The sequence below is a fragment of the Pteropus alecto genome, unplaced genomic scaffold (assembly GCF_000325575.1).
Source record: "Pteropus alecto unplaced genomic scaffold, ASM32557v1 scaffold71, whole genome shotgun sequence".
Classification (NCBI taxonomy): domain Eukaryota; kingdom Metazoa; phylum Chordata; class Mammalia; order Chiroptera; family Pteropodidae; genus Pteropus; species Pteropus alecto.
Genome location: NW_006433024.1, coordinates 17,349,820 through 17,375,770, shown reverse-complemented (window position 1 = coordinate 17,375,770; position 25,951 = coordinate 17,349,820). Strand labels below are relative to the sequence as shown.

General features: G+C 37.0%; 1 protein-coding gene and 1 non-coding gene across 2 annotated transcripts in view; both read right to left on the bottom strand.

Annotated features, from left to right (window-relative positions):
- The window catches only part of HSD17B12 (hydroxysteroid 17-beta dehydrogenase 12), a 133,016-nt gene that overhangs the window by 13,930 nt on the left and 93,135 nt on the right, over positions 1-25,951 (bottom strand). The window contains exons 5-7 of the mRNA XM_006908049.3: positions 22,480-22,544; positions 21,615-21,659; positions 5,709-5,743 (exon numbers count right to left, since the gene is read on the bottom strand). Coding sequence (XP_006908111.1) covers positions 5,709-5,743; positions 21,615-21,659; positions 22,480-22,544 — 145 coding nt within the window. The remainder of the gene's footprint in view (positions 1-5,708; positions 5,744-21,614; positions 21,660-22,479; positions 22,545-25,951) is intronic.
- On the bottom strand, positions 11,226-11,331 carry LOC112476729. The gene has a single exon (XR_003045188.1). It is a non-coding gene; the product is annotated as a U6 spliceosomal RNA (small nuclear RNA).

Sequence of the window (25,951 nt, the reverse complement as noted above, 5' to 3'; positions counted from 1 at the left end):
CCATTAACATTTTGGTCACGGAAATCAAACCTCAAATTTAAAAAGGTTAAATTAACGTTTTGAAGAAAGTTGGAATTTAGTCAATGTATCATTCTTGTGTTTTTTGCTTGTGTCTCTCACAAAGACAGAAAAACCTTTTCTTTTTAAATGTTAAGGTAAGAAAGGAAGAGTGTCTATCAGGAGTTAGAAGCCAATCACTCTAAGATAAAAACTAGTGAATGAGCAATAAATATCTAGTAATTTCACTTTATCTATAGTTGTGAGAAATTCCTTTGATCAAAATGGACTAGTTCCAGTTTTGTTACTGGAGACTTTTAATATAGTATTAATGTACGAATTTAAAATATTTATCTTTTTTGGGTGTTGAAAATGCTCTAAAATTAGATTGTGGTGATGGCCGCACAGCTTCGTGAATACACTAGAAACCACCAAATTGTACACTTTACAAACAGGTGGATTTTATGGTATGTGAAATGTATCTCGACAAATCTATATAAAAAAAAGAGAGAAAGGGAAATATATTTATGACATATTGGAATGGGTGACCTTCACTGAGCTCAGTGCAGACCCAATCCAAGTGGAAACTAAGAGAGCTACAGGATTTTATATAACACCATAAGCTTTCTGAGAAGTAACCCAAAATCCTGACAAGTTGTACCCCTCACAACTTTCCTGAGCCCCAAGCATCCTTGTAGGTTTAGGTAGTGGTTTATTTTCACCTGTTTGCATATAACCAGGAATCGCTAGGTCCCCACTTATTCAGACAAATGCAGAAGCCAGTCTGAAGCAGTCACGGGCGTGATGTGTTTACTGAGGGCTACCCCTGCTGTTTCTGTCAGCTGGATTATGTACTCCACTCATTACCCTCAAACTGGCCAGGGTGGTTATGTGTGCCCTTCGACACGAATCTTACCTTTTATTAATTTCATTCCTCACAAATGAATTACAATTTTACAGTCTTCCAAAATTTAAGTTTAACATTATCAAATACATTTTAAAATTTAGAACTTGACCTTCACCAAAACAGACTCTTAAAACTTCACTCACCAAAGCAATGATTTCGATACAGGAAAATTCATTTAAAGATAACAAAAACTTCTTTCCCATTTTTAAAAATAACAGACCAATAATCAAATATGTCACAATTATTCAGATATGCTCCTTTAATTATTTACTCGTTGAGCCATCTGATATTTTTGTGTCTCAAATATTCTACCTTGAAGGTAGAGTTAGTTTGAATTAGCAAAGTCAGAATTTGAGGGCGCTTTATTCAAAACATAATATTTGCATTCTAAAATACATTAAAACAAACATAAGACCAACAAAGTATAAATCAAGAATGCACCAGACGTTAAGTAAATAAAAGGAAAGCATTTATAACTGTACTAAAATGACAGTAAACACCCCTTCTACAAAACTCTGTGCTACCAAACACACGTATTTGTCTGACAAAAGCCTTCTTCCCATACCCACGCACAAGAGCAGCACAATTCTCTCTCCCTTTCTCGCCAAGGATAATAATATTCAACTTAGTTTTGTCTGAATCATAAATAACACACTGGTATAGCTGCCTTAATCCTTGTACTGTATACAGGACCTATTCTTTAGGCAGAGATGGGGATGAACATTTGGGAATGCAGGGTACAAAGGACTCGTCTTTAGAATTGACTACTTTGTCTGGCTTTAATCCTCATCTAAGCAGAATCAGTGACGTCAAACCAGTTTCCATGGCACAGCCAGACTCATGACAACTCTGTTATACCAAGCAGAAAGACAAAATGGGCTGCACTTAATTACACACAGAAACAAACACTAAACCAAACTCTGGTAATCTCTCATTTTCCAAGGACTTGGGGAACAATTCTAAGATTGGAAGGTACATTAAGAAGCATCATTGCTCATACTTCACATTTCCAGTATGTTATGACAAATAATCCAAATAAACAAGTCAAGTAATATTTTCTGTGATACAACATTCTTAATTCATCACATTGCTTACTTGCTAACAGCCACACGATGGAGTCTCAGTGGCACAAATTATTGAGGATCTACTAGAACTAAAATGCTGCAAAAACAGAGCAGAAAACACCACTGCTGATAAGGAAGCACCTTTTCATATAAACATATTCTCTCCAACTCGTAGCCCTCTCACAAGCCAAACGTTAAACTCACCCAACCCTATAAAACTCAGCATGTTGCCTTTATAGCTTCCTATAGCTCTGCTCTCCAGAATTCCCTCAGACCTGTGAAATTCCCCATCATAACGCTCTCCTTCATTGTCACCTGGAGTTAAAAAAAAGTCTCACTATTCCAATAGACTATTATAGTACCGCTGTCCACAGCTCCAGAAAAATCCTATTTTCTTAGAGGAAGTGATAGGTCCCTTTGAGATAAGTCCCTGATTTTTGCCTTCCTCAGGAACCTCGTCACTGCCCCACACTGCAGGTGGGGAGAGGTGGAGAGGTGTAAACGTTGCTACGAAGAACTGAAACGCAGGGTCAATCCTGATGTGGACAGCTAACCGCACGTAGAGTTTGATGGCAGGCAAGGGAGATTGTGCGAGAAAGACTATCACAATTCTTCATATTTCTATTTCTTATCAGGGAGTGCATAAGTGAGCTATTGAAGGGTCATTACTTTTTTTTTTAAGCTTAAATATAATACTGAAATTGGAACAGACAGTTCCTAACAGACTCTCAAGTAGACTAAGAAACATATTGAAACAAGGGTTCTGTCAGCAAAGAATTCTGGAACACAGGGGTCAGGTATATAATTAGAACTAGCAATCCAAGTACATTATAAAAACATTGCTTTGTTGAAGAAAGTTTGCAAACATATACCACATGAAAGAAAATTGCCTGCTCTAAAACACCATAACATGTCATAATTCCACCTTAAGCAATACAGTATGAAAGAAGCTATTTTTAGCTTTTCCATGGTTGTTATGGCAACCACCTCCTGGCTCCAGCTGTACACAATGTTTATAATTCCAGGGAAGTAGAAAGAGCAAGTTTCCTCTATAATGTAATTGTGCACTTTCTACTTCTATAGTAACGATACCTCAGTTTGATTACGATACTTGTTTAGCAATAGCCAGTGGCCCTTGGCCATAGTCCTAGAAGGTTTGGAACATCAGAAGCAGAATCAGTGAAAGAGGAAAACAGCAACAACAAAAGATCTCTGTAAAGGACTCTGCTGTGACTCATTGGAGATGTGAATCCTACGAAACCAACCACAAGAAATATGACATTGTAAAGGGACAGTGTAAAGGGCAGGCTATGATAAAATCGCTTCTAATGTGTAAGGCCTTGCAAATGATCTGTTAACCTGGAGTTTTCCTTTCCTCTTGGGCACCCAACTGACAACATTTCTGGCCTCCCATGCAGCTAGTTGTAGCTTCTAAGTTCTGGACAATGGAATGTGGGCAGAAGTGATGTACACCACTTCCAGGCCTCGCACATGCAACCTCCCCTAAAGTCATCCCATTTTCTCTTATCTCATCGCTAGCTGGATCCAGAGGACTCAGTGGAGAACTGCAAGGTCCAAGGGGGTAAGAATTGACGCCCCAAATAGAAGGAACCTGGGACCCTGAATGACTGGGTAGAGCAGAGCCCCGACCACTGATCCATGTTGGCTGTGATGTGAAGGAAAAATCAACCTTTATAGAATGAAGCCACTGAGATTTGGGAGTGGTCTGTTACTGCAGTTAGCCTAGTTCAACTGATACAATTAGTAACTTTAATTCAAGCGAACACAGCTGTTTCTTCTCCTAACCAAAAGTATTGATTCATACATTTCTTATTAGTTCTTCACAGTGCCACCATCACCCCCACGATGTCAGTTTCAATGCAGCCTATGACAGCTTTCCACCAGATCATTTCTCAACCTCAGTTTAAAATCAACTTGATTTCTTAAAGGCAAGAATCCAATGCATCTTCTGGATACACCATGAAAAACTTTATTCAATGAATGCCTGTTGAATGGATGCATCCTTTTCTTTGCATTCTTTGTTTTTATCTCATGCTCCAGCTATAATTGTGATCATGACTGCCAGGTCCACAGATAGAGTAGTGAAGTTCCTGTTCCTTTTGTTTGTGCATTTACTAACTGGTTACGGAGCTTCGTGGCACCAAATTTCTTTGACTCTCACTTTTTATGTCAAGCGGGGGACGGTCGGGGGGAGGTGCCGGGGGCGGGGTGCGGTTTACAGTTAAAGTACTTAAAGACTGTGACTCTTTGAATCCTGTAGTTTATGATCTGCAAATGGTTTCACAACCATTACCTCTTTTGATTTGGTTTTTACCAACACACTTAAAAATTCCTTTTATAATACCTCTGTGGTTTAAAGTATTTATTTAAAGGATGGACTTACTATCCTGAATTAATATAGTGTCACTTGCAGATGTCAAAACTAGGATTAAGATGATAGCTCAAATTTCATCCCTCCTGGGTTCTATTCTGTCTGCCCTAATTCTCTGCAGTTTTCTGGGTTCTGGTCTGGTTTGATCACTGTCCCTTTCATATCTAGCCATGAAGGCACCCTCCCTGACAACCAACACAAGCAGTTTGAAGGTTTTAAAGGGAAATTTTACTCAAATAAAGCAATTAAAGTATACAAAATTACATATAAAAGGGAATTACAAACAAAAGCCTTGCTAAGAAGTAGTTTCTCAGCTGGTCTCTGTAGATGCCAAAAGAAAATAGATTTCTAACCTCAGTAACCTCCTCTGTATCAGGCTGGGAGACTACCTAAGTTAAATGAGTTAACGTGTATCAAGTTCTTGCACACTTGGTACATAATACATACTCAATAAACCTTAGGGGGAACCCCTGCCTGAGGCTTGTCACAGATGTTTCTTCACAGAAGTAGGGTCCTTGGATTTTCCCTTTTCAAAGCTGTGATTCCTGTGGATGTCTTCTAAACTCAAAGCTATTTTGCAGAAGAGGATGACAGTGGAGACCTAAATTTAGCAAATGATCATCAAGCTAGCTCAAGATGTGAGCCCAGCCTTTTTTAAAACAGGTTTTCTTTGAAGGCCTAGCCATCACTTGGGCTTTTCCAAGGGAGGAACGGAGCTTAATTACAATTTTACACTTTCTGCTATTTCAAATGTAAGAACTCAACAACACATTACTCAATTAAAATGAAGACAACCAGTGTGATTTAGTGGAATCCAATTTAAAATGGAACAATGAGGCTAGTGGACATAGCCTTTTCCTCCAAGAGTGGGTTTAACATTTTATAATCACTTTAAATGAGCCCCAATGGCTCATTCATCATTGCTCCCAGTTAAGAATGGAAAAACCAGAGGATGGGGGTCTTGCTTCATGAAAACTCCATTGATTTTGGCTCTGAGAGCATACAGCTTTAAGAAGGTATTCCCGGGAATATCCCATGAACTCTATCCACCCCCTCAGAATACCAGGCAATTGAGTTAGTGATGGTGACTCAGGCAGACTTTTTATCCCGATCTAAAGGAACCACCACAACCCTAGAGAGGGAAATAAAAAGGGAATCAAGTGGAAAAAGCCTCCTCAACCAGATGACTCACGCACCACCGTGTGACTCACCCAGCACATTACTCTGTCCCTAAGACATGGAGGATAGGTTCATTAGTCACTTCGGTGAATTTTTCAAAGAAAGGATTCTCCCTATAAATAATCATGAGCTCTAGTCTCTAGTGTTTGTGTGTGAGCTCATGACTCACCTTTCTACCATGCCAGGCAGCACCAACTGTGTCATCTGCAAAAGAGAAAAACAAAACATTCGTGATGGTTGAGGATGCAAGAGATAAAGAGTGAAGAGAACCCACCCACACAAACAAGAGAGGAATCACAAAACCACTTACCACCTCCATAGACAGCAGTTCATTTTATAGTCTATATAATTTGGCGATGCCAAGAAAAGGAGCCAAATGAAATTATTCAAGATAATGTTGGGAATACTTTTAGTGAACTTGGCTAAAATTAGTCTTGCCTGGCAATGTAATACTGACACAAAGATCTTCAAATAATTAAGGATGTAGGTTGAAATCTACGTCTCCCAAAATACATTCTCAGAAAAGGACATAGGTTATCACAACAAATATCCTGCCTACCAAGATTACTTTAGCTTTCTAATCTCAAGAGCTCTAATGATCTTTTCCTATCAAAAAAGCCTTTAGAAGAATACCATAAAGTGACATGTTGCAAATATTAAGCATTACCTTCACATTCATTTTTCTTGTTGCTCTAGCTAGTTGTGAGTAAAACTCTAAATCCTTAAAGAAAGTTGGCGTTATCTGTGATCTCAAGCAACCAATAATGAAAAAAAGACACTTGCATTTTTAAAGGACTTCATAATTGTTGGCTAAACACACATAAGATGATAAGAGACACTACTTCTAAATTCTATTTTAAGATATTATTGACTAAGAAAAGTAAAGGTATCCATTGGCTTAGTCAAGGCCACATTATAAAGTATTGAGATTAAAACATGAGTTCTTGACTCCTAGATATCATCAATTCTCTAAGAAATAAATGCTGTTTTGTCACAGAAAAGTTTGCACGCATGCAAAGCATAGGAATTTTTAACTTTCTATCTTGAATAATAAATGCTAGGTCTAAATTAGAATAGCATTCTGATAAGAAGATATTTTTTTCTGAGAAATACCCCCTAGGGCTGTGTTTTACTGATTTGTTTGTATTGAGGTAACATTAATTAATAACAGATTAGTTTTAAGTATACAACATTACAATTTGATTTCTGTATACACTATAGTGTTCTCACCATCAAAAGTCTGGTTTCTATTAGGCACCATATATTTAACCTTTTTTATCCATTTCACCCTTCCCCCATCTGGTAACCACCAATCTTTTGTCTGTATTTATGAGTTTGTTTTTGTTTTGTTTGTTCATTTCTTTCCTTTTTGTTTTATATTCCACATGTAGGTGAAAGCATATGATTTTTGTCCTTTTCCATCTGACTTATTTCACTTAGCATAATATCCTCAAGAGCCAACCATGTTGTTGCAAACGGCAATAATTTATCTTTAAGAATGGCTATTATCAAAAATACAAGAAATAACAAGAGTTGGAGAGGATGTGGAGAAAAGGGAACCCTCGTACACTGTTGGTGGGATTATAAATTGGTACAGCCACTATGGGAAACAGAACTATACCAAGAATTCTACCAAGCAAGTCCTCTTCTAGGTATTTACCCAAAGAATATGAAAACATTAATTCAAAAGGATATATGTACCCCTATGTTCACTGCAGTATTATTTACAATAGCCAAGATACAGAAACAACCTAAGTGTCCATCAATAAATGAATGGATAAAGAAGATGTGGTGTATACATAAATACACACACACACACACACACTGGAATACAACTCAGCTAGAAACATTTTAAATAAAGAAAATGCATCCAGACTTTACCCAGATAAAGTACTCAGAACCCAGATATCAACCTTGAAGCTGTTGCATATACTTTTCCAGTAAAAACACAAATTCCAACTGACACATCATAAAAGATAGACTGACACACTGCCAACTTTGAAACAGACAAAGAAGTCTCTTCAAAGCCTAGGGGAATCATTTCAACACAAGTACTTGGCCAAATCTTCTGGCCCACATGAAAAAGAAGAGATCATAAGAAAGAGTTTGGTCTAGGGCATTCTGTATCTCCCTCTTTCTAACATGTAAGGCTACGCTATTCATATTAAACTCATCTTCATGGGGCAGGGACTGCCAACTGGCCTCCAATGTTCATTCTTTCCATACTACGTAACAACTGAATTTTCAGCTGGATATATATATGGCCTCTTTCCCACCCTCATTGCCTGCCATAAAAACTGTATTTTCTACTTTCTCTCTTAGAGCATGTAGCCATATGACTGTGTTCTATCTAATAATATGTGAACACAAGTAATACGTGTAACTTCTTGGTCATGCCTGTAGAGGAGGAAAAAAAATGCAAGTCCTTCTCTTTACTTATTCTTCCTCTTCATGGCTAAATGTAGATGTGATGGAAGGAGCTAAAACAGCCGAGAAGAAAGCCACATGCTAACAGTAGCAGAGTGATGAGATATAAAGAGGCAGTATGCTTACTGATTGTGAAGCTACTATGCCAAACTTCTGACTACCTGCCCAGCTCTTTATCTGAGAAACGAATTTCTATTTTAAGCCATTAGGAGATCTCTGTCACAGCAGCCAGATCAATATTCTTTCCAACTGATATAACTGACCACTTGCACTGCTAACGACCAACCCAATGTTAATATTTTAAGATTTAAAAAATAAACGATCCCCCAAAGCAAACTCAATCAGAAATGATACTGACGGTCCGAATGGCTTCAATATTTTGTCATTTTTAAAATATGATCCTGTTTCTTCTCTTTCCTAGGTCTGTTTGAGCCAATTCAGAATGTGCTCACTGGGCCTCAAACTAAACTACATGGAACCAAGTTGAAGAAAAAGCTGATTTCAGAGCTTATCCTTTCAACACGGTCACCCCTTTTCCTCTCAGATTAAATACTCACTCTTCAAATTTGCTAACACGTTTCCTAAGGTTTGTCTTTTATAGGAGCATAAGCATTGCTCAATATATTACGATTGAATGTTTAAGACAAGTGTGGTATGTAGTCAGGCCACAGGTTTGATCGTAGGCCTTCCGCTTCCTAGCGGTGTGATTCGAGTTAGTTCCTGATCCTTCCTGGCAGTATTAAATGATGTATTAAATGAAGACGGTATCTATAGGTTAGCATATTCTGAGGCTCAAATAGGGTAATGTATAATATAATGGACCTAGCATAGAGCATGGCAAGAGTTTGTCTCTGAGAGGAAATTTATGCCCCTTATGAGAAGTAGGCACTATTATTTTAGAATGTGGCACCACTAAGTATCTAGGACTCCTCCAAACATGCCGAGCCCTAGAGTTTGGAGTCGAAACAATGGCACAGTTTCAGGTCATCCACTTCAACCCCTCTCACAGAAGTTTCTGGACAATTCCGTCAATATTTAAAAATAGCTCAATTGGGATTTTCTTAGGGTAGCAGAACTGTTCTAACATTGGATTGTGGTGATGACTGCACAATTCTGGAAATTTACCAAAAACCATTCAATCGTACACCTAAGATGGATGAATTTTATGATACATAAATTATTCGTCAACAAAACTGTTTTTGCAAAAAAATTTAATAATCATATGGGTAAGAATCAAAGAACTGGAACCACAAAATACATCCGATGTTACTTTATCACACACAGGAGATAAAAGAGCTCTCAAAATGCTCTATGCACTTCAACTCATGGCCTAGAGTGACATGAAGTAACAAAGGGGCATTCTTCTGTTCATTTGAGGCCACGTCATGTACTCGAACCCAGGCTTGGTGATGAGATTTCACTATCTATCAGAAAGACCTTTATATAAATGAATCATTCCATGACAATGCTATGAGCGGTACAACTGAGGTCAGGACAGAGGGCACCAGTGCTTAAAAGAAGTTATGTCTCTCCAGACAGGCGGAGCTTCACGGATTACGCTTAAAAGAATAAACAGGAGTTCACTAGACAGAAAAAAAAATTCTAATCGAAGGAATAGGATGCAAAAATGCAAACAGCTACCAAAAACTACAATGTATGCCAAAGAAATGATTCATTTAAAAAATTTTTTTGTTGAATGAAGTATAAAAAGTAAACGTATGTTCATCCTGTAATATACGTTTTGTAATCTGCAAATCATACCACATTGTGGACATCTTCCCATGCTAGTACAGATATACATCAGGCATATTAACAGTTGTGGTGTATTTTATTGTGAGGATAGATTATATATGCATTCTTAGCAATATCTAAAAACATTTTTTATTTAGCACATTTTATCAGGGGACCATAATGCTGGGCTATTATAAAGAGGTCCCTAAGCATTTCATGAAGAGAAGCTATTACTCAGTTCCCGAAAGTTCTGAGATCACCAGATATAGAATGAAGAAAAAGAAGACTGATAATAAAAATGTCCTCACCTAGGGGTAGGGGTGTGTGTTTGGGTGTGCACGCCTACAGATGCGCCCATGCGCATTAGTGATAAGGAAATGAGACTTGTTAACTGCAGAACAGCTAAGTGGAGTTGCTGGGAGCGGCCACTAACTATTTAGCTCTCCTACAAGGGAGAGAAGAGACAGGCAATCAACTTGGAGAACTACCAGGAAAATCTACAAGATCTGCTGTTGGATTCCTTATTCTGACCAGGGATCTCAGTATCATATGAATATTTAATAAGCGGTTGTGCAGAGTTTAAAAGTTCAATTCAGATTTTTCCCCAAGACATGAATTTATACATTTAAACACAGCTCAATAAGAAATACTGCTTTACAAATAAACAAACAAAACAAAAGCAGACTCATAGACACAGAGAACAAACTGATGGTTGCCAGATGGGAAGGGGGTTGCGGGGCTGAGTGAAAAAGGTGAAGGGATTAAGAAGTACAAATTGGTAGTTACAAAATAGTCAAGGAGATGTAAAGTACAGCATAGGAAATATAGTCAATAATACTGTAATAACTATGGTGCAAGGTGGGTACTAGAATTTAAGGGGGGAATCACTCCACATAAATTATGTACCACTATGCTGTATACCTGAAACTAACATAAAATCATATTGAACGGCAACAGGAAGGACGGACGGAAGGACGGACGGAAGGAAGGAAGGAAGGAAGGAAGGAAGGAAGGAAGGAAGGAAAGTATGAAGTATAAAAAGTAAACGTATGTTCATCCTGTAATATACGTTTTGTAATCTGCAAATCATACCACATCGTGGACATCTTCCCATGCTAGTACAGATATACATCAGGAAGGGAGGGAAGATTATTTTAAATTGAGACAGTGAGGCAATACAAATGCACACACTGGGAGCTATTTTTTTTTTTTCTTACTCTATGTGCATGTCATATGTTAAATGTCTCCTTTGTGAATGGCAAAAATTATCTAGAAAATGATTAGACAAAATAAAACCCCATAAGATACAATCTTACTCACAAAATTACACCAACAGCATGCTAAACATTAAACATGTTCTTGATGGTCTTCAATGTCTGGACAAGTTCAAAATATAGTCTCCCCATACCCCCTTCCCCATTTTTATTGAGGTATAATTGATAATAATTTTGTATTAGTCTAAGATGTTCAACATAATGATTTGATATATAAATACAAAATGATTACTACAGTAAGTTTAGTTAACATCGAAAATCTGGAATGTTTCACTAATTTGTGTGTCATCCTTGTACAGGGCCATGTTAATCTTCTCTGTATCATTCCAATTCTAGTATATGTGCTGCCGAAGCAAGCACCAAGATGTATTCTTTATACGTGTGTATTAAAACTCAAGAAGTTTTAATAAACCGACACAAAGGAAGATGCAGTGTTTTCTACGCCTGGCTATTAAAGGGTCAGAAATACCTCCTGAATGCTCAATGTTCAAATGATCCATCAGCAAAGACACAAGCCCTCTCATGAAAAAGTTAAATTCTGACTCTAATTTCTCCTTGCCATAAAATGGAACATTTTTTTTTTTGATCTGTCAAATAATAACAGCATCGAAAAGTCTGAGAAAAGTTAACCCGAAATCTGCATGCTTTTATAAAGCTAATACCTTCATCTATACTTAAATTATCTTTCTTTCTAATTAGATTATAAATCATAAAAATACAATTTCAAGCCTTCCTCGTTTCGGTGTGTCTGCACAAATAATTCTGAATATTCTGTGCATAGGCTGAGAGGCTTCACTACACTCACATCAAATTAAATTCCCCTTAACATTGAGTTTTAAATAGGACAGTTTAACCAGGCTATTAGTAGTCTCATTTTACTTTATATGCATCAATTGCTATCTTGGTATCTGGTTATTTATACCAGATACCAAGCGTTTCTGTGAAATCTCACTATCTATCTGAAGTCTATTTCACAGCTCACAAGCTGTTTCTGGAGTAACTCAATGTGCTAATTTTAGGCCATCTTCAGGTGATAATTGCTGTACTAGGAAATTTTTTGTTCCTTTTAAGATATTGCTAAAATGAGGTTACCATAATTTGTAAGTGCAGTGGTTAAAAAGATTCAAAAAGTTGTAGTAAGAATGATTTCTATGCTTGTTTTCTTCTATGTTGGGGCTGTTTCCAACAGTATACAGCAAACGATTTTAATTTAATTCTTTCTTGAAAAGTAGATAAAGTTGTTGCAATGGTATCTCAACAATGAGAGGTCCAAGGCCTTGCAGAAAAAAAAAGAAACATTTCCTATTTATATATATATATTTTTTAGTGACAGCTTCATTCATCCTCACCACAGAAAGAGTCCTAGAAGCCTAAAATCAAAGGGGAAGGTCAATATCCGTTCTATCACACCTAGATATTGCATCAAGCTGGACAAAGAGTATACAAATAAACAAACATACAAAGAGTATACAAATATACAAAAGGAAGTTTTTATCAATGACAGCTCAATATAGAATTCCTTTTGGGGACATTGCATATTCATTTTTCAAGAGTGAAATATCTACTGGTATTTATTGCCATACCTATGTATGTTCTGGATGGGAAATAAGAGGCTTTAGTTCAGAAAAAAAAAATCAAAATCGGTTTTATTAGATCACTTAGTTGAGATATCTATCTCAAAAACACATTGGCTACCCTTGAAAATCCTTGAAAATATATTTAAATGTAACCATCTTAGTATTCTTAAATATTTCTCATATTTTTGGCAACTGCTTGCATTGTTTTATACTTAGAAAAGCTCCCAAATTAATGTTATTTCTAAGAAAAATTAACAATTTTTTTTCTCTTTCACTTCTCTGGCATTGTAATCAAGAGTTTGTAGAAGGAACTTTATTTTATACTTGAAAGCTAACTAGGTTTCCCACTTTTTAGTTTAGCATGAAAACTAATAACAAGCATATTAAATAAATTATGCAAATTACTTTACAAGCAAGTAATCTATTTTTACAAGCACATTATTTTTGTATCATGTAACCTCTGGCATTTGGTCATTTTTTGGAAAGAACGGTACAAAGAAAACACTATTGCATGATACTCAAAAGACAATCAAAAACCCAAACGGAAAGATTAAAATTCAAGATAATTTAGTAAAATAAGAAAACGAATTTTGTCACCTGTTATCACCATTATATGTAAATAGGAAATAAAGTGTAACAACTTTCCCTGGAATCTGGGCAAAGCCCCAAGAATCCAGGCTATTCATACAAGTAATTAGGACACTACAAATAACCACTCTGATCATTTCTGCCCTGTCTTCTACCCCAGAGAAACCTGCTTGGAGTAAACAGGATCCGAATTCAAGCAACTGAAAAATGAACCTACGCAAATCAGAAGAAAGTAGATACAAAGGCCTTAAACAAGTTTTCAATTGGAATAATTAACACTAATTTAAAAATCCATGGCATAATAGTGCAAAGAATTACATAAAGTAATTTCAAAGAAATTACTTTTTGGGAGAAATTACATAAAGTAGTTTGGGAGAAATGAGATGGTAATTCCACTGAAGTCATACTAGAATGCTACAGCACACAGTTCCTTTGGCAAACTGTATAATTTGAGCTCTGTGATATCAAGGATACAACTTAATTAGAAATGTTTACAATCTAACCTGTATTACTAACAGAATATCTACTGCACAGGGGGTGAAACGCTTAATTAGATAAAATTTATAGAATGTTCTGAGATCTCCGAGTACTGTTTGATTTTCCTCTTTGTTAATGTTTAAGTCTTTGTAGAAGTGCTCTCCTTGCCATAACTGCTCCCCACCTCCACCCTGTCCCATATTATTTAACCTGAAATTTAACCCTACACTCTTAAAATAAAAAAGAAAAAATTGTAATAAATTCTGGTCTGATATATGTTAAAATAATTTAACGAAAGAAAAAGAACTTTCCAAAATGAAGGGCTGCGTGCCAATTAATAATGATGAATCTCAGGCAATAACTTATAAACTCTAAACAAAAATTAAAATAAAAAGAACACATATACCATCATATACTGTTTTTCCAAGTTTAGCATACTATAATATGCTAGGAGTTCCCATTACTTGAATTTTCCCAAAATAAGCTGACTTGTCAAAAAGTGACAGATTCTGAGAGGAGAAACCAATCACGAAAGTTCTCAAAGAGATTTTTACATTTTCTCCCATACATTAAGGCATTTCTTCTATAAAGTAGCTTTATTCTGAGCTGGAAAGAGCCTTAGAACCAATCCACAACTACTTCCTTGTTTTTTAAAGATGAAAACTATTGAAAGAGTGGTTGTCATGCAGTTTGGCAAACCCATTTCTTTGTAGCTATGTCTGAAGCAACCCATTACTATGAGAATCCAAGGGCTAAATGTACCAACTAATTTGGAAACTTCTAGGAGCATAATGATAGCTGCTTTCAAATGGATTAAAAGACTCTCTTGATGTTAACTTGCAAGGTCTTCGTCTAGAAAAGCCCTGGGTGGGAGTCAGTGGTGAGGGTCATACTCTCTTTCTTACAATTTGTTAATTTCCTAATGTTGTTAATTTGAATTCTTGGAGCTAGGTAGGGGGATAAACTCAGCATAATCCCTCAGTTAAATACAATGAGACTGCCAAACAGAGATTCTTCTCAGAGATTTCCACATTAATAGAGGGCTCCCCCTGCTGGTACCATGTCACACGCCAGAGGTAAATCCATACAAGTAAAAAGAAAACACGTTTCTCCTGTGATTTTTTATCCATCTGTCTATCCATCCAAACATCTATCATCTGCTCCATGGGCAGAGCATAGTGTTACCCACTTCTGGCTGAGTGACATACAATGACTACATAGTGGTATCAGAAAGGAAAAAATTAGCTTTTCAAAAGCATGCAAAGGGCCTCAAACTCCAAGTGTTTTGATTCAGATAATCATAGGGATGGACAAGATTCATTTCGTTAAAGCCATTCTAATCCCTCAACTCCACTAAGCAGTTACGCAGTTTGAGTATATTGAATACATGGAGTTACCTGAACAGGGGAATGCAAACTCAAATGTCTAAAAGGGCCGGGAAGGTGACATAAATGAGTACAGCCGGCGAGACTGGTGGGACTGGTGGGATCGTAGCCATCTGCAGAGTGCAGGCGTGTGACTATGTAGCGCACTCAGCTGCTACTCAGCTCTAATCGCTTGCTGCTATGCTACAGCTCAGGTATGTGTTACCTGATTTTCAGATTTTTCCCAAGAGAAGCTAGAAATTTGGGTGTGAAATGTCCCAGTTTTGAAAACAGTGCTTGAGCCAACTGAAATATGCCGGTAGGGCACATTCAGCCTACAGGAGTTTGCAATCTCTGATCTAGACTCAGAAAAGGAACTCACCTCCACATTCTACTTCTGGCAGGTCCAAAGGTTAGGAACTTCTCACATTTATTTCCTTCGGTGTAAATGTCAGCAATGGATCTAAGTTCAGCCACGTATACTAGGGTCACATATAGTAAGTGTGACCCTTATTCCCAGGCACTAGAATTTTCAGTTTCTTTCATTCATTCATTCATTCATTCATTTTTTAGTCAAAAACCATTTGTTGTATCCCTGCCATATGTGGGGCCTGGGGCTAGGAAATGGCAAAAATGAAAAAAGACATGGTACCCGCCCTAATAGGGCTTACAATCTGTAGAGAGACACTCAACTAAAAAGGAAGTGCTGAGTGAAGGGAAGACCCGCAGTGTGCACTGAAGCTGCATGGCTTAGAGACCTAATCTAGTCTGCAGGGGTCAGGAAGCCTCCTCCCTATGTCCATCCCCAGGTAGGTAATACTTTAGCTGAAAAGTGAAGGGTAAATAGAATTAGCAGAGTGAAAGATGAGGGAGCCTTCCACGGAGCAGGACCAGCCTGAGGAAACAGTAGGTTCAGGAGACTGAACGAAGATGCTTTGACTGAGCACAGAGAGAGTTAGAAGGAGAGGGACCTGAGGTGAAGCTGGAGATGTGAGCAGGGGCCAAATCGGGTGGGTCCTATCCTAGAGGTCAGGGGTCCCCAACCTCAGACTGCGGACCAGTACCGGTCCATGGCCTGTTAGGAACTGGGCCGCACAGCAGGTGAGCTGCAGGCCAGCAACCAAAGCTTCATCTGTATTTGCAGCCGCTCCCCAGCGCTAGCATCACTGCCTCAGCTCCACCTCAGACCATCAGGCATTAGATTCTCATAGGAGCATCGGTTCCTGGTGCCAAAAAAGGTTGGGGACCGCTGCTATAGGTCACGTGAAAGATTCTGGACTTGAGGAAAAGGAGAAGTCATTGAAGGATTGAACAGCAGTGTGATAATAACCTGATATGAAATACCCTGGCTACAGTACAGAGACTGGACTGGAAGGAGACAAGTTGGATGGAAAAGGCTAATTAGGTTATCTATTCCAGCAGTTCCCATTGAGAAATTTAGAGGCTTGAAATATGCAAGGTATCACTGGGGATGAAAAGGAGTTGATTGTGAAATACTTAGGAGGCTGATCCAACTGGCCTTGATATTGTGTGTGTGTGTGTGTGTGTGTGTGTGTGTGTGTGTGTGTGTGTGAGTGTGATGTCATGTTTCCCTCCTTCACACTAAATATCTCTAGTTCTTTCAACCAGTCCTAAGGAGACATAGTTTCAAGTCTTGACTTTCGTTGAGTATCTGATGAAGAAAAAACTAAATTATGAACCCCTGCTTAAGACTCCCCCTCCCTACCCTAAAGCAATCAAAACTCAGTGGTCACTATACGCAGAGGTTGTTGATAAATTTTACCTTGAGCCACACCCTCACATACTCTCTTCTCTGCTCTAAAAAAGGTAAGAAGGAAGACTGAAACATCCCCTCCATTTGTCAGAACGGTAGCCTGGGAATTTCCTAAGGCATCTGGGGATAGGCAGGGCCACTCTCTATTTTCCACCTTATTCACCAAGCCCAGAAGTAGCTTCAGAGTCCAGTACCGTCGGAAGTAATGGCTTTCTCACCCTTAGGGAGTTGCAAGCAGTTCAGGTTTATTGTTTGGGCAGTGTCCATTTGAAAAGGACTGAAGAGTCTATGGTGTCTTAAGGTCCTAAAACTGTCATTAAAGAAATCAAAAAGCACACCTAGAGAAGGCAGGCAACTCCAAGTCTGGCAAATGCTAAAACAAATCAGAAACAACACAAGATCATTTTAGAACTTGTCTTTGGATTGGTGTGACGTTCAACATACTATCTGAAATAGGTCTTGTATTTACTTTTCTCTGGAGTTGTGGCACTTCTCCCCCTTTTCCGTGATTTCTCTAATAGTAATCAATAGCAGTATGACAATTTCATTTGCAAATTCTCTCAGTACTCTGAGATGGGAAGCCCTCCAGGCATAAGACCAGAACTATTTTGGAAGAGTGTGGTTCAATATCTGGAAGTTTAATTATCTCTAAATTCCACTGTTTCTGGTCTCAAGGTCATTATCTTAGATTTTAGTCACCGAGCATCGGAAATCACAAGAAAAAAGCCCTAGCTATAGGACTTTTCTTCCAGCTTAAGGCCAATCTATCTGCCATATTGGTCACCTATGTAGAATTTCCACACCACTGTTCTCTCCTTGGCAGTTCTCTGCTCTGAGGGGAACAAGACTAAATTTAACCCTGAAGGATTTGGGAGCAAAACTGGAAAAGCAGGCAACAAGGCTTCTAAACATCCCTTGGGTTGCCTCAACTAACAGTATTAAGCCTGGTAAAAGGAAAGCTTGGTTAAGTAAGTCACTGAGAGGGAAAGAAAGGACTAAATCTAAAGAAATAAATTATTAGATAAAATGAAAAGTGAAACGATCAGATGGAACTGGAGAGCTCAGTGGCCTAAACTGGAATCTATGATTAAACATCAGGGTCCACAGGCAAAAACACTCCCATTAATATTTCTTCCTTAACATTCTTCTGGATCGCTCACTACCACTTTGTCTGGTGACGACCTACAATTCCTTTGGTCAGGATATTTCATTTTTATTATTCTTCTGTTGGAATATGGGATTTATGTGACTTTTACAATCATCTGACCTATTGATATAGGACAGGAGCTCATGAACCAAGCAATAATCCTGGACCTGAAGGAATGTAAAGCCAGGTCATTTACTGCTCATGGCATAGCACAGAACTTATAATACGATGCTGGGGCCCCACCGAGCACACATCTCCAAGTTAGAGACACAAGCACAAGGTCACAAGGGCAAGCTAATTCCTGGCATGCTTCACAGCCAGGAAAGACTATCACGTGGTTTGGTGAGGAGATAATATTTGGACCAACACTGATGGGGAGAAGAGGTAGATCTCTTTCTTATAAAAACCTTGTCAATGCATTTATTGGGGCATTAGCCTTCAGACATCCATGCCCCAGCTCCCCTGATGTCTAGCCACCATAAAATCTTGTAAGATTCTAGAGCCAGACCAACTCTCATCTTTTAAGTTACCCTAGGGCTCTAAACGCCATTGCTACTGAAAATGTAGCCCTGGCCCTGACAACACAACATAGTCAATAACAGGACAATAGGAACAGTTCATCAAAATATACCACAGGGCATATGACAGCAGCACAAAAGAACACTAAACCTGGGAGCACCACACACAAAACTTCATCAAGGTGAGTGCCCTTTTTTCGGTATAAATAAGACAAACACATATAATAGGAAATACACATTGCCATGTCCCTCTGCCACTAGAAATGCCTTTCTAAAATGCAGAACAGATCACACCTTATTTCTACTTTAAAGCTTTCTATGGCTCTCCATCCTCTTGAGCACAGAACTCAAGTTCCTGCACAGTCATGTCCTAGCTTACTTTTCTGGCCTTCAGGTTACCTACTGCACACCACTCACCTCCCATTGTGAGTGAAACGATTTTCATAACTGAACAGTCACTAGTCAACTGTGTTACGGAGATGTTAACTACAGTGATCTCGCCTATAGTACGACAACAAAAAAACTGGCTGTCCTCCAGATATTAACTCCATGATGAATAAATCAAGAGTTTTGAATTGTTTTTCCAGTAAAAGTGCATATCACAAAGGGACAGGAAAATTCATATTTACACTAAAGATAAAGAATGATTATTTGGCTTAAGGAAGAAGTGTTTTAAATAGCAAGCCCTCTTAGTGCTCTGTAAGTAGAATCTGATTTGCAAAAAGACGTTTACATACAAAAATTTTAGGCATATATCCAGTTCTACTGGTGATACTTCCCATCAATATGGTTCACAATACATGATTCGGTATTTTTAATAATTTAGCATTTGTCTCCACTAACTGATTTCATGGGAACAAGTATATATGCCAATGTGGGGGGGGGGGGCGGGAGTAGAAGGGGAAGAATAAAGAGGAAGGAGAAGTATTTTATAATTTGCCCAAGATATTAAGACTGGTGGCTCATTTTTATTTCATCATTATCATCAACAAACTGAAAGGTACTCTACAGTGCTATTGGATTTGTGCCACTTTATCCACATTTCCCCCTGCACTAATCATCTTTAAGCAGGGACGGGAGGTGATCACCACCAGCACATGCTGATCTGTGCTCAGATGCTGCTTGAAGGATGCAGTGTGTGGCCAAGGAGCACAGCAAGCTGACTGGTTCTCACAGATCAAGGTCAGGACCTTGGCCTTTTATCATTAGTATTCTGTATACTGTCGGCCAAAAACGTCAAAAACGTATGCTCTGGGACACAGGGAGGGCCAGGGTTTTATACTATCAGATTATACAAACACATAAGTATTAACAAGCGGAAGAAAATACAGAATATATAATGATACACATGTACATAGTTTTAATACTCATTATTTTTAAGCATTTGGCCAAATGTAGTAGAAAAATTTATCAAAATAATAGTACTTCACAGTCATTTCAAAAGGCAAAACCACAAAACATAAATATTATGGCCTAGAATATTAATTTTCATCAAAAAACTTTGCTTGTTAAAAATAAAGTTATAGACGTACATATTCACTAAAAATCTTTATCAGCTCTGAACTCAATTAAATAATAATAGACACATTTTAGAGCTCTTACTATAATCTGGGCACTATTCTAAAAGGTTTATATGTGTTACCTTGTTTAATTCGCAAAACAATTCTATTAGGTAAAAAGAATTATCATCTTTGATTTATAGATGAAAAACTGAAGCAGAGAATAACTAATTTGCCCAAGGCCATATAACTAGTAAATGAGGGCGTTATCTAATTAGCTTGAAACCTCATACAGATTATTAAAGGATAATCACGTTTATATAAACACGCCAAGGGAAATATCTTTAAAACTGCACAGATATATTCACATTATCCATGTTTTAAAAGCATGAATTTTGTGCTTTTCCTCTTGCTCCACATCTACTCACAGATCCTTGTTGGTAGTTTACCTCACTTAAGCTAAATCTTCTGTGAGAAAAAACCTTGGTTAATAACAACAAAAAAGATAGTAATTATTTGCTTTATAAAATTACTTGGCAAATATAATTCATTTGAGGTGCCTTTAAGCAGTAAGCTGCCAATGTTATGTGGTATGCGTGAAGGGTGTAGCTTTCATTACGGCAGAGCTGGTTTATCTGAATCAACTGTATTGATAAAATTATATAAAATCATATAAAAACTGAATTAACTAACCACTTTAAAAGCAACATACATATTACGCAAGGAGAAACACAGCCACATATGAAAAGTTGAATAAGGCACAAGATTTCAGGGCTCTTGGACTTGAAAACTGTATAAGGGTTATGGTTTCCCAGAACATGAAGACTCAAGCATTTTTCTTTATACAAGAGAGAAAAAGATCAAGACTATACCATCAAATGAAAATTAATAATTAAGTTCTTATTTATATTTATCTGGTTAATTCTCATCATTTTGAGTTAAATATTTTTTGATTTCCTTAAACTAGTACATAAGAGTTATTGAAAGTGGATCTGGCTTTCCATCAGTTTGTTCAAATTTAAAGTATCTGACATTGCCCATGGAAAGTTTGCCTCAGACAATATTTTCTGATGGTCTAGTATATATAATCAAGGTTTGGTATCTTATTGTAATTACTGTTAAAATACAAAGAAAAATGGTACTCAGATGTTCGTATTTGCTAGCTAGTCTTCCTTTTAGCATAAATTAGCTGTGGTGTCTTTTGTCAGTATATACAAGTGATGTGGCTATAATGCATGTCTAGCAACTAGAAAATGGAGCAGTTTTTATGTGTGACTAGTAAAAACCACCCATTACTTTATAGTCCTATACTTCCCATACAATCCTTTATCACAACATTTAATCAACTAACATGTATCACAGGAAACACAGAACGGAAACAATTTATCAGTGATGCATGGCATGTAGATAAAAACTTGGCATAAATCAATCTTCAGTCTCATTGTGTGTAGTCCCTGGGCCTACCACAGTGTTTGCATAGAGGAAGCAGTTGTTAAAAAGCAAAATTATACACACACCTGTTTGGTACTGAGTTCTTTCTACTTCCTGAAGATATAAGGAAATAGACTAGAATACACACTTATACCAAAACAAGAGTTGATGGAAATGAACAAACTGATTATGTCAGTGTTGTTAAATAGAAAGAACCAAAAACAAATGATAAATTGATACAAAAAAAAAAAAAAAAAAAACTGCTTACCTTACAAACAGAAAGAACATTAATAAATAACAGTTTCTTGATGGTCTGCAAAAAAAAATATTGATGTTTATATAGACTTGACCATGGAAATGACTGTATTAGATATATACATAAGGGACCTAGAGATGCATTGAAAGTTTTCCCAGATACAGTGGAGACCTTGGGAAAGAATTAGAGTTGGGGTGGAGAGACACGTTTTATTTTACTCTCAATGCTATAGTACCTTTCTATCAAAAGCAGCAATTCATGCTAATATGCAAAATCCAAGGTATGTGTGCAAATAAAATCTGAAAGCAAAGACAGACATAATCTAAAATAAACAGGAACATACTGCAATTTCCTCTGATAATATGAAAAGGAGAAATGATTGAATCTCAGATTTTCAACAATTTCAAAAAAAATTACATATTCCTTCAATGATACGTTTTTCTAGTTTTTATTAAAGAATTATGCATCAAGGATATAGCTTTCATTTTGGTAGAGCTAGTTTACCTGAATCAACTAGTATATTGCTATATATTAACACATTTATAGTTTTTAGATTGGAGTTTAGAATCCTAATACTTAAAACAGCTGTTTTGATATAATAAAAATAAGAATAACAGAACTAGAGTTATTACTGAGCCTGGCACTGTACAAATGAAGTTATAAGTATTTTCTCATTCAATCTTTCTAACATCACTGTGAAGTTGTCTATTTTATGGGTGAGGGAACAGACACTAAGTATGGTTGAGATAAATTCTCAGAGTAACTCAGGCAGCAAACAGAACAGCCAGGGTATGTACCTTGCAGCCTGAGACCATATTGCCTCCCCAATACCTGTACGCACTCCTTTTGTTACCATAATATACGAAGACAGACTTACATCGTCCAAGTTAGGAATTTCCAGAAAGTATTCAGGATGCTGATATGACATTCCCACGTTGTTCACTGAAATAAGACGAGATCATTAGTTGGCTAACATATATAATTTTATAGACTTACTAAAATAATGAGATTAAAGATTGCAGGGCTAAAATAATATTTGATGACACAGTGTTTATGGATGGAGTGACCTTTGCCATACCTTTCTATCCAAAATCTATCAGTGTATGTACAGTTCAAATGTCTTCTCTTGTATCTACCACCCAACTCGCAACAAAAGAACTTATAATCACTTCCCAATTTCCATACCCCCTAGACTATGTATATTTTGCCTCTGTGATAGTTATTTGTAGATGTTGTTTAACTTCCTCTGGGTCTTAATTTTTCATAGTATAATTTTTAAAAAGGCGGCACATACTGCAGTGTAGGAGACTGGAAACTTGAGTTCTACTTATAACTATTTCAGAAAATGTACATATCACTGTATGATACGCATCTCAGTTTCTTCATCTCTAATATGTGTGCTCATTTAATCATCCAACAAAACCAGAAAGAAAAGTCAGTTTCTGGCATCACGAAACATACAATCAAGAGGGAGAAGAAAGGCACTAAACAAAAAGGATTAAAACAATTATTTCATTACACAGTACAGGGTGCCGTGGGAGCCTATACCTGGAGAGTCTGATCCTGTCCAGGAAGTAAGAAAAGGTTTCTCTGTGGAGGCCAGGAGAGTGCATCATACTAAATGTCCCCAGTACACCATCCTTCCCTACTAGCCCATAAGGCCTTGAAAGTCCAGATCAGATCTTAGTCTTCCTTGTATTCCCACTTCTCGATCACTTAACCTAAAATTGGGGCTACAAGACAATTGAGAAGCTATGAATAAATTTATACACAATTGGGTACGTGATGAGTACTCAGATAGCCTATGGTTTCCTTAGCTCTGTAAAGACAAAGACAAACCCAGAATAAGGAACATGTGTAGGAATCAAATATGAATAAAATATCTTAGAATTTATTCAAGCCAAATAAATAATGAAATGGATTATCTAAATATCTGTATTTAATCATCACGACAATTATATTAGGTAGTTCCTATTATTATCTGCCTTTTACATATTAGAAGCTGAAGTTTACAGCAGTTAAATAACTCACCCAAGGTTATAGAGAAGGAATTCAAACTCAGGAAATTTGACTTCAGAGGCGAGGCTCTTAACCACCACATTAAAGCCATCATATGCCTACATCCACTATTCAATTCGGAAAAAAAATAAGTAATAATTGGATAATAAACAGATATCCGATAGTAATATTTAATAAAACTGTAAAGTATCAGAAAAGAAAGGTTTCAGTAGCAAAAAAATAATAAAATTATGATCAGGCTGCTAAAGCTTAAAAGAAATTGTGCTAGATAAACCTGATAAATTAGTAGTTCAAAGGAACTCAAGAAGGGTTCTATATTTGGCAGTAAGCCAGTTGCTTGAGGCTGACAGTCTCAAGATTTTACTAGCACAATTTGGTCATAATGGCTTGAACAAGATCACCGAAACCTATCTGAAAGTCTGTAAGTATAGGATAATGGCAAGGCAAACTGTATTTAATTAGGATTCATGCCCATCTGAATAGGGATAGTATCTAAACATAATTAATAAGAGCAGATCCAAATCCATTTTTTATTCTATTCAGTAGGGTCTCCACTAACCAGGGGTTCTAGGAATCAATTCTATAAAAGATCTGTTAACAATTAAGCCAAAACTAGTTGAAGGTAAGGCTTTATATTCACTTGACTTTGCTTTAACCATGTACAGAATTATAAAGGATGAATAACTAATTTACAGTGTCAGTAAGAGAAAGAGCGACAACCAAAAATATTTGTTAAAATGCTACACATAAACAAAATATTCTTTACACAGTCAGTTTAAGATAATAGAATCCTTGAAGAAAGCTTTTGCTAAATTGTAATATTCATCAGGATGTTTTCAAATTTTCCATCATATGCAAGAAACTCCATCTCCCTTCATTCTCTCATATCTAGCAAACTTTCTGTCTTCAGACTCCTTTCTATTCCATGAAAAAATTAATACTCTATTTCAAAATGCTGAAGAAAACTGAAGAATATAATTATAAATCTTAAAATTCAGACTAGGTTTTTAAAAAAAATCTGGGAACTTTATAAGCAGCAGAGTAGATTTTGCAGTCTTTGCAACATGTACTACAAGTACAAAGTCGAGCTAAGGAAGCCCACGGATAACTGAATAACTACGCAAGCAGGAAGTGTTACCATGGTGAAGGATGCATTAACAATAGAAAATCTTCAGATCTGTCTCTGCTAATTGAGCAAAGAAAAGCTATCAAAGCATCTATCTACTCACACAATAAAAACATGAGCATCTACTTAACACAGCTCTAACAGAAAACCTGGTCAACACTGAAACCTTCAGCTCAAATAAAAAGTATCATGTAGGAGGGCTACACTTTCATATCCAAAAATACACAAGAAAAATGTTAAAGCCAGAACAGATCTGTCAGAATATCGATCCCAGTTTTACGAGTGCAAGTTAACGTCAATGTCACACTGGCAAAATGTCCTACAGTAAGGATTAGGACTCTCAAATCTCTTCCTGTTTTAGTATTTGCACCTTTGCTGATGGAATATACGTGACCCATAATCTCTAGAATCAGTAACCACTTCAGGGTGCAATTATTTTAGAATGTAGAGGAAAAACAACTGTTGCTCTCGAATAGTTATTTCCATAAACTGCACAATAGTGCGATCTTTTGGAAAAAGCAACCCACTGCAATTTTATTTTGAGACATTAGGTGGCAGCAATAACCAATGGCAGGCCGAAGGTTTTCAGGGAACTGAAAAAGGCAGAAAACAGGCTTTGTGGGTAGGAGTGAAGGGTGGAAAAGTTTCCATTATAACTTAATCTCATTAAGAGATGCAATGCCATCTTTATATATTACAGGATTCATTATAGGATTCGCCAAACCAAACAATGCCACAAGTTATTCCAACATTATTCAGAAAGTTGAAAATCCCTTCTTAAAGGGTAGCATTGTAAATTGGTATTCAATATCTATTCATTAGTGAGGGTTTTTTTTTTTTTTTTTAATTCTTCAACTGAGACACCAGAGACAGATTTAAATTTTTTATTCAGTGGAGAACAGATGTGAAGATACACCAAGAACAAGGACAAGGTAAGTGGAAAGAGGAGGAGGGGGCAGGCAAAGAAGCCATCCTAATGGAGTTGATTCTCACAGAGAACTATCAGTATTTGGGGCTCAGTAGTGCTCTCCATGCTCCCATTCAGAATTTACGAAAACACTACTATCGATAAGTATTGTAAAGACTCAGAAAATCCACAAAGTAGTTCTGAATGTTATATAAATATCCTAAATTATATCAAACTAGAGTTTAAAAATCACTTCCACATCTCATACTTCAAAAGGAAATAAAAACATACACAAAA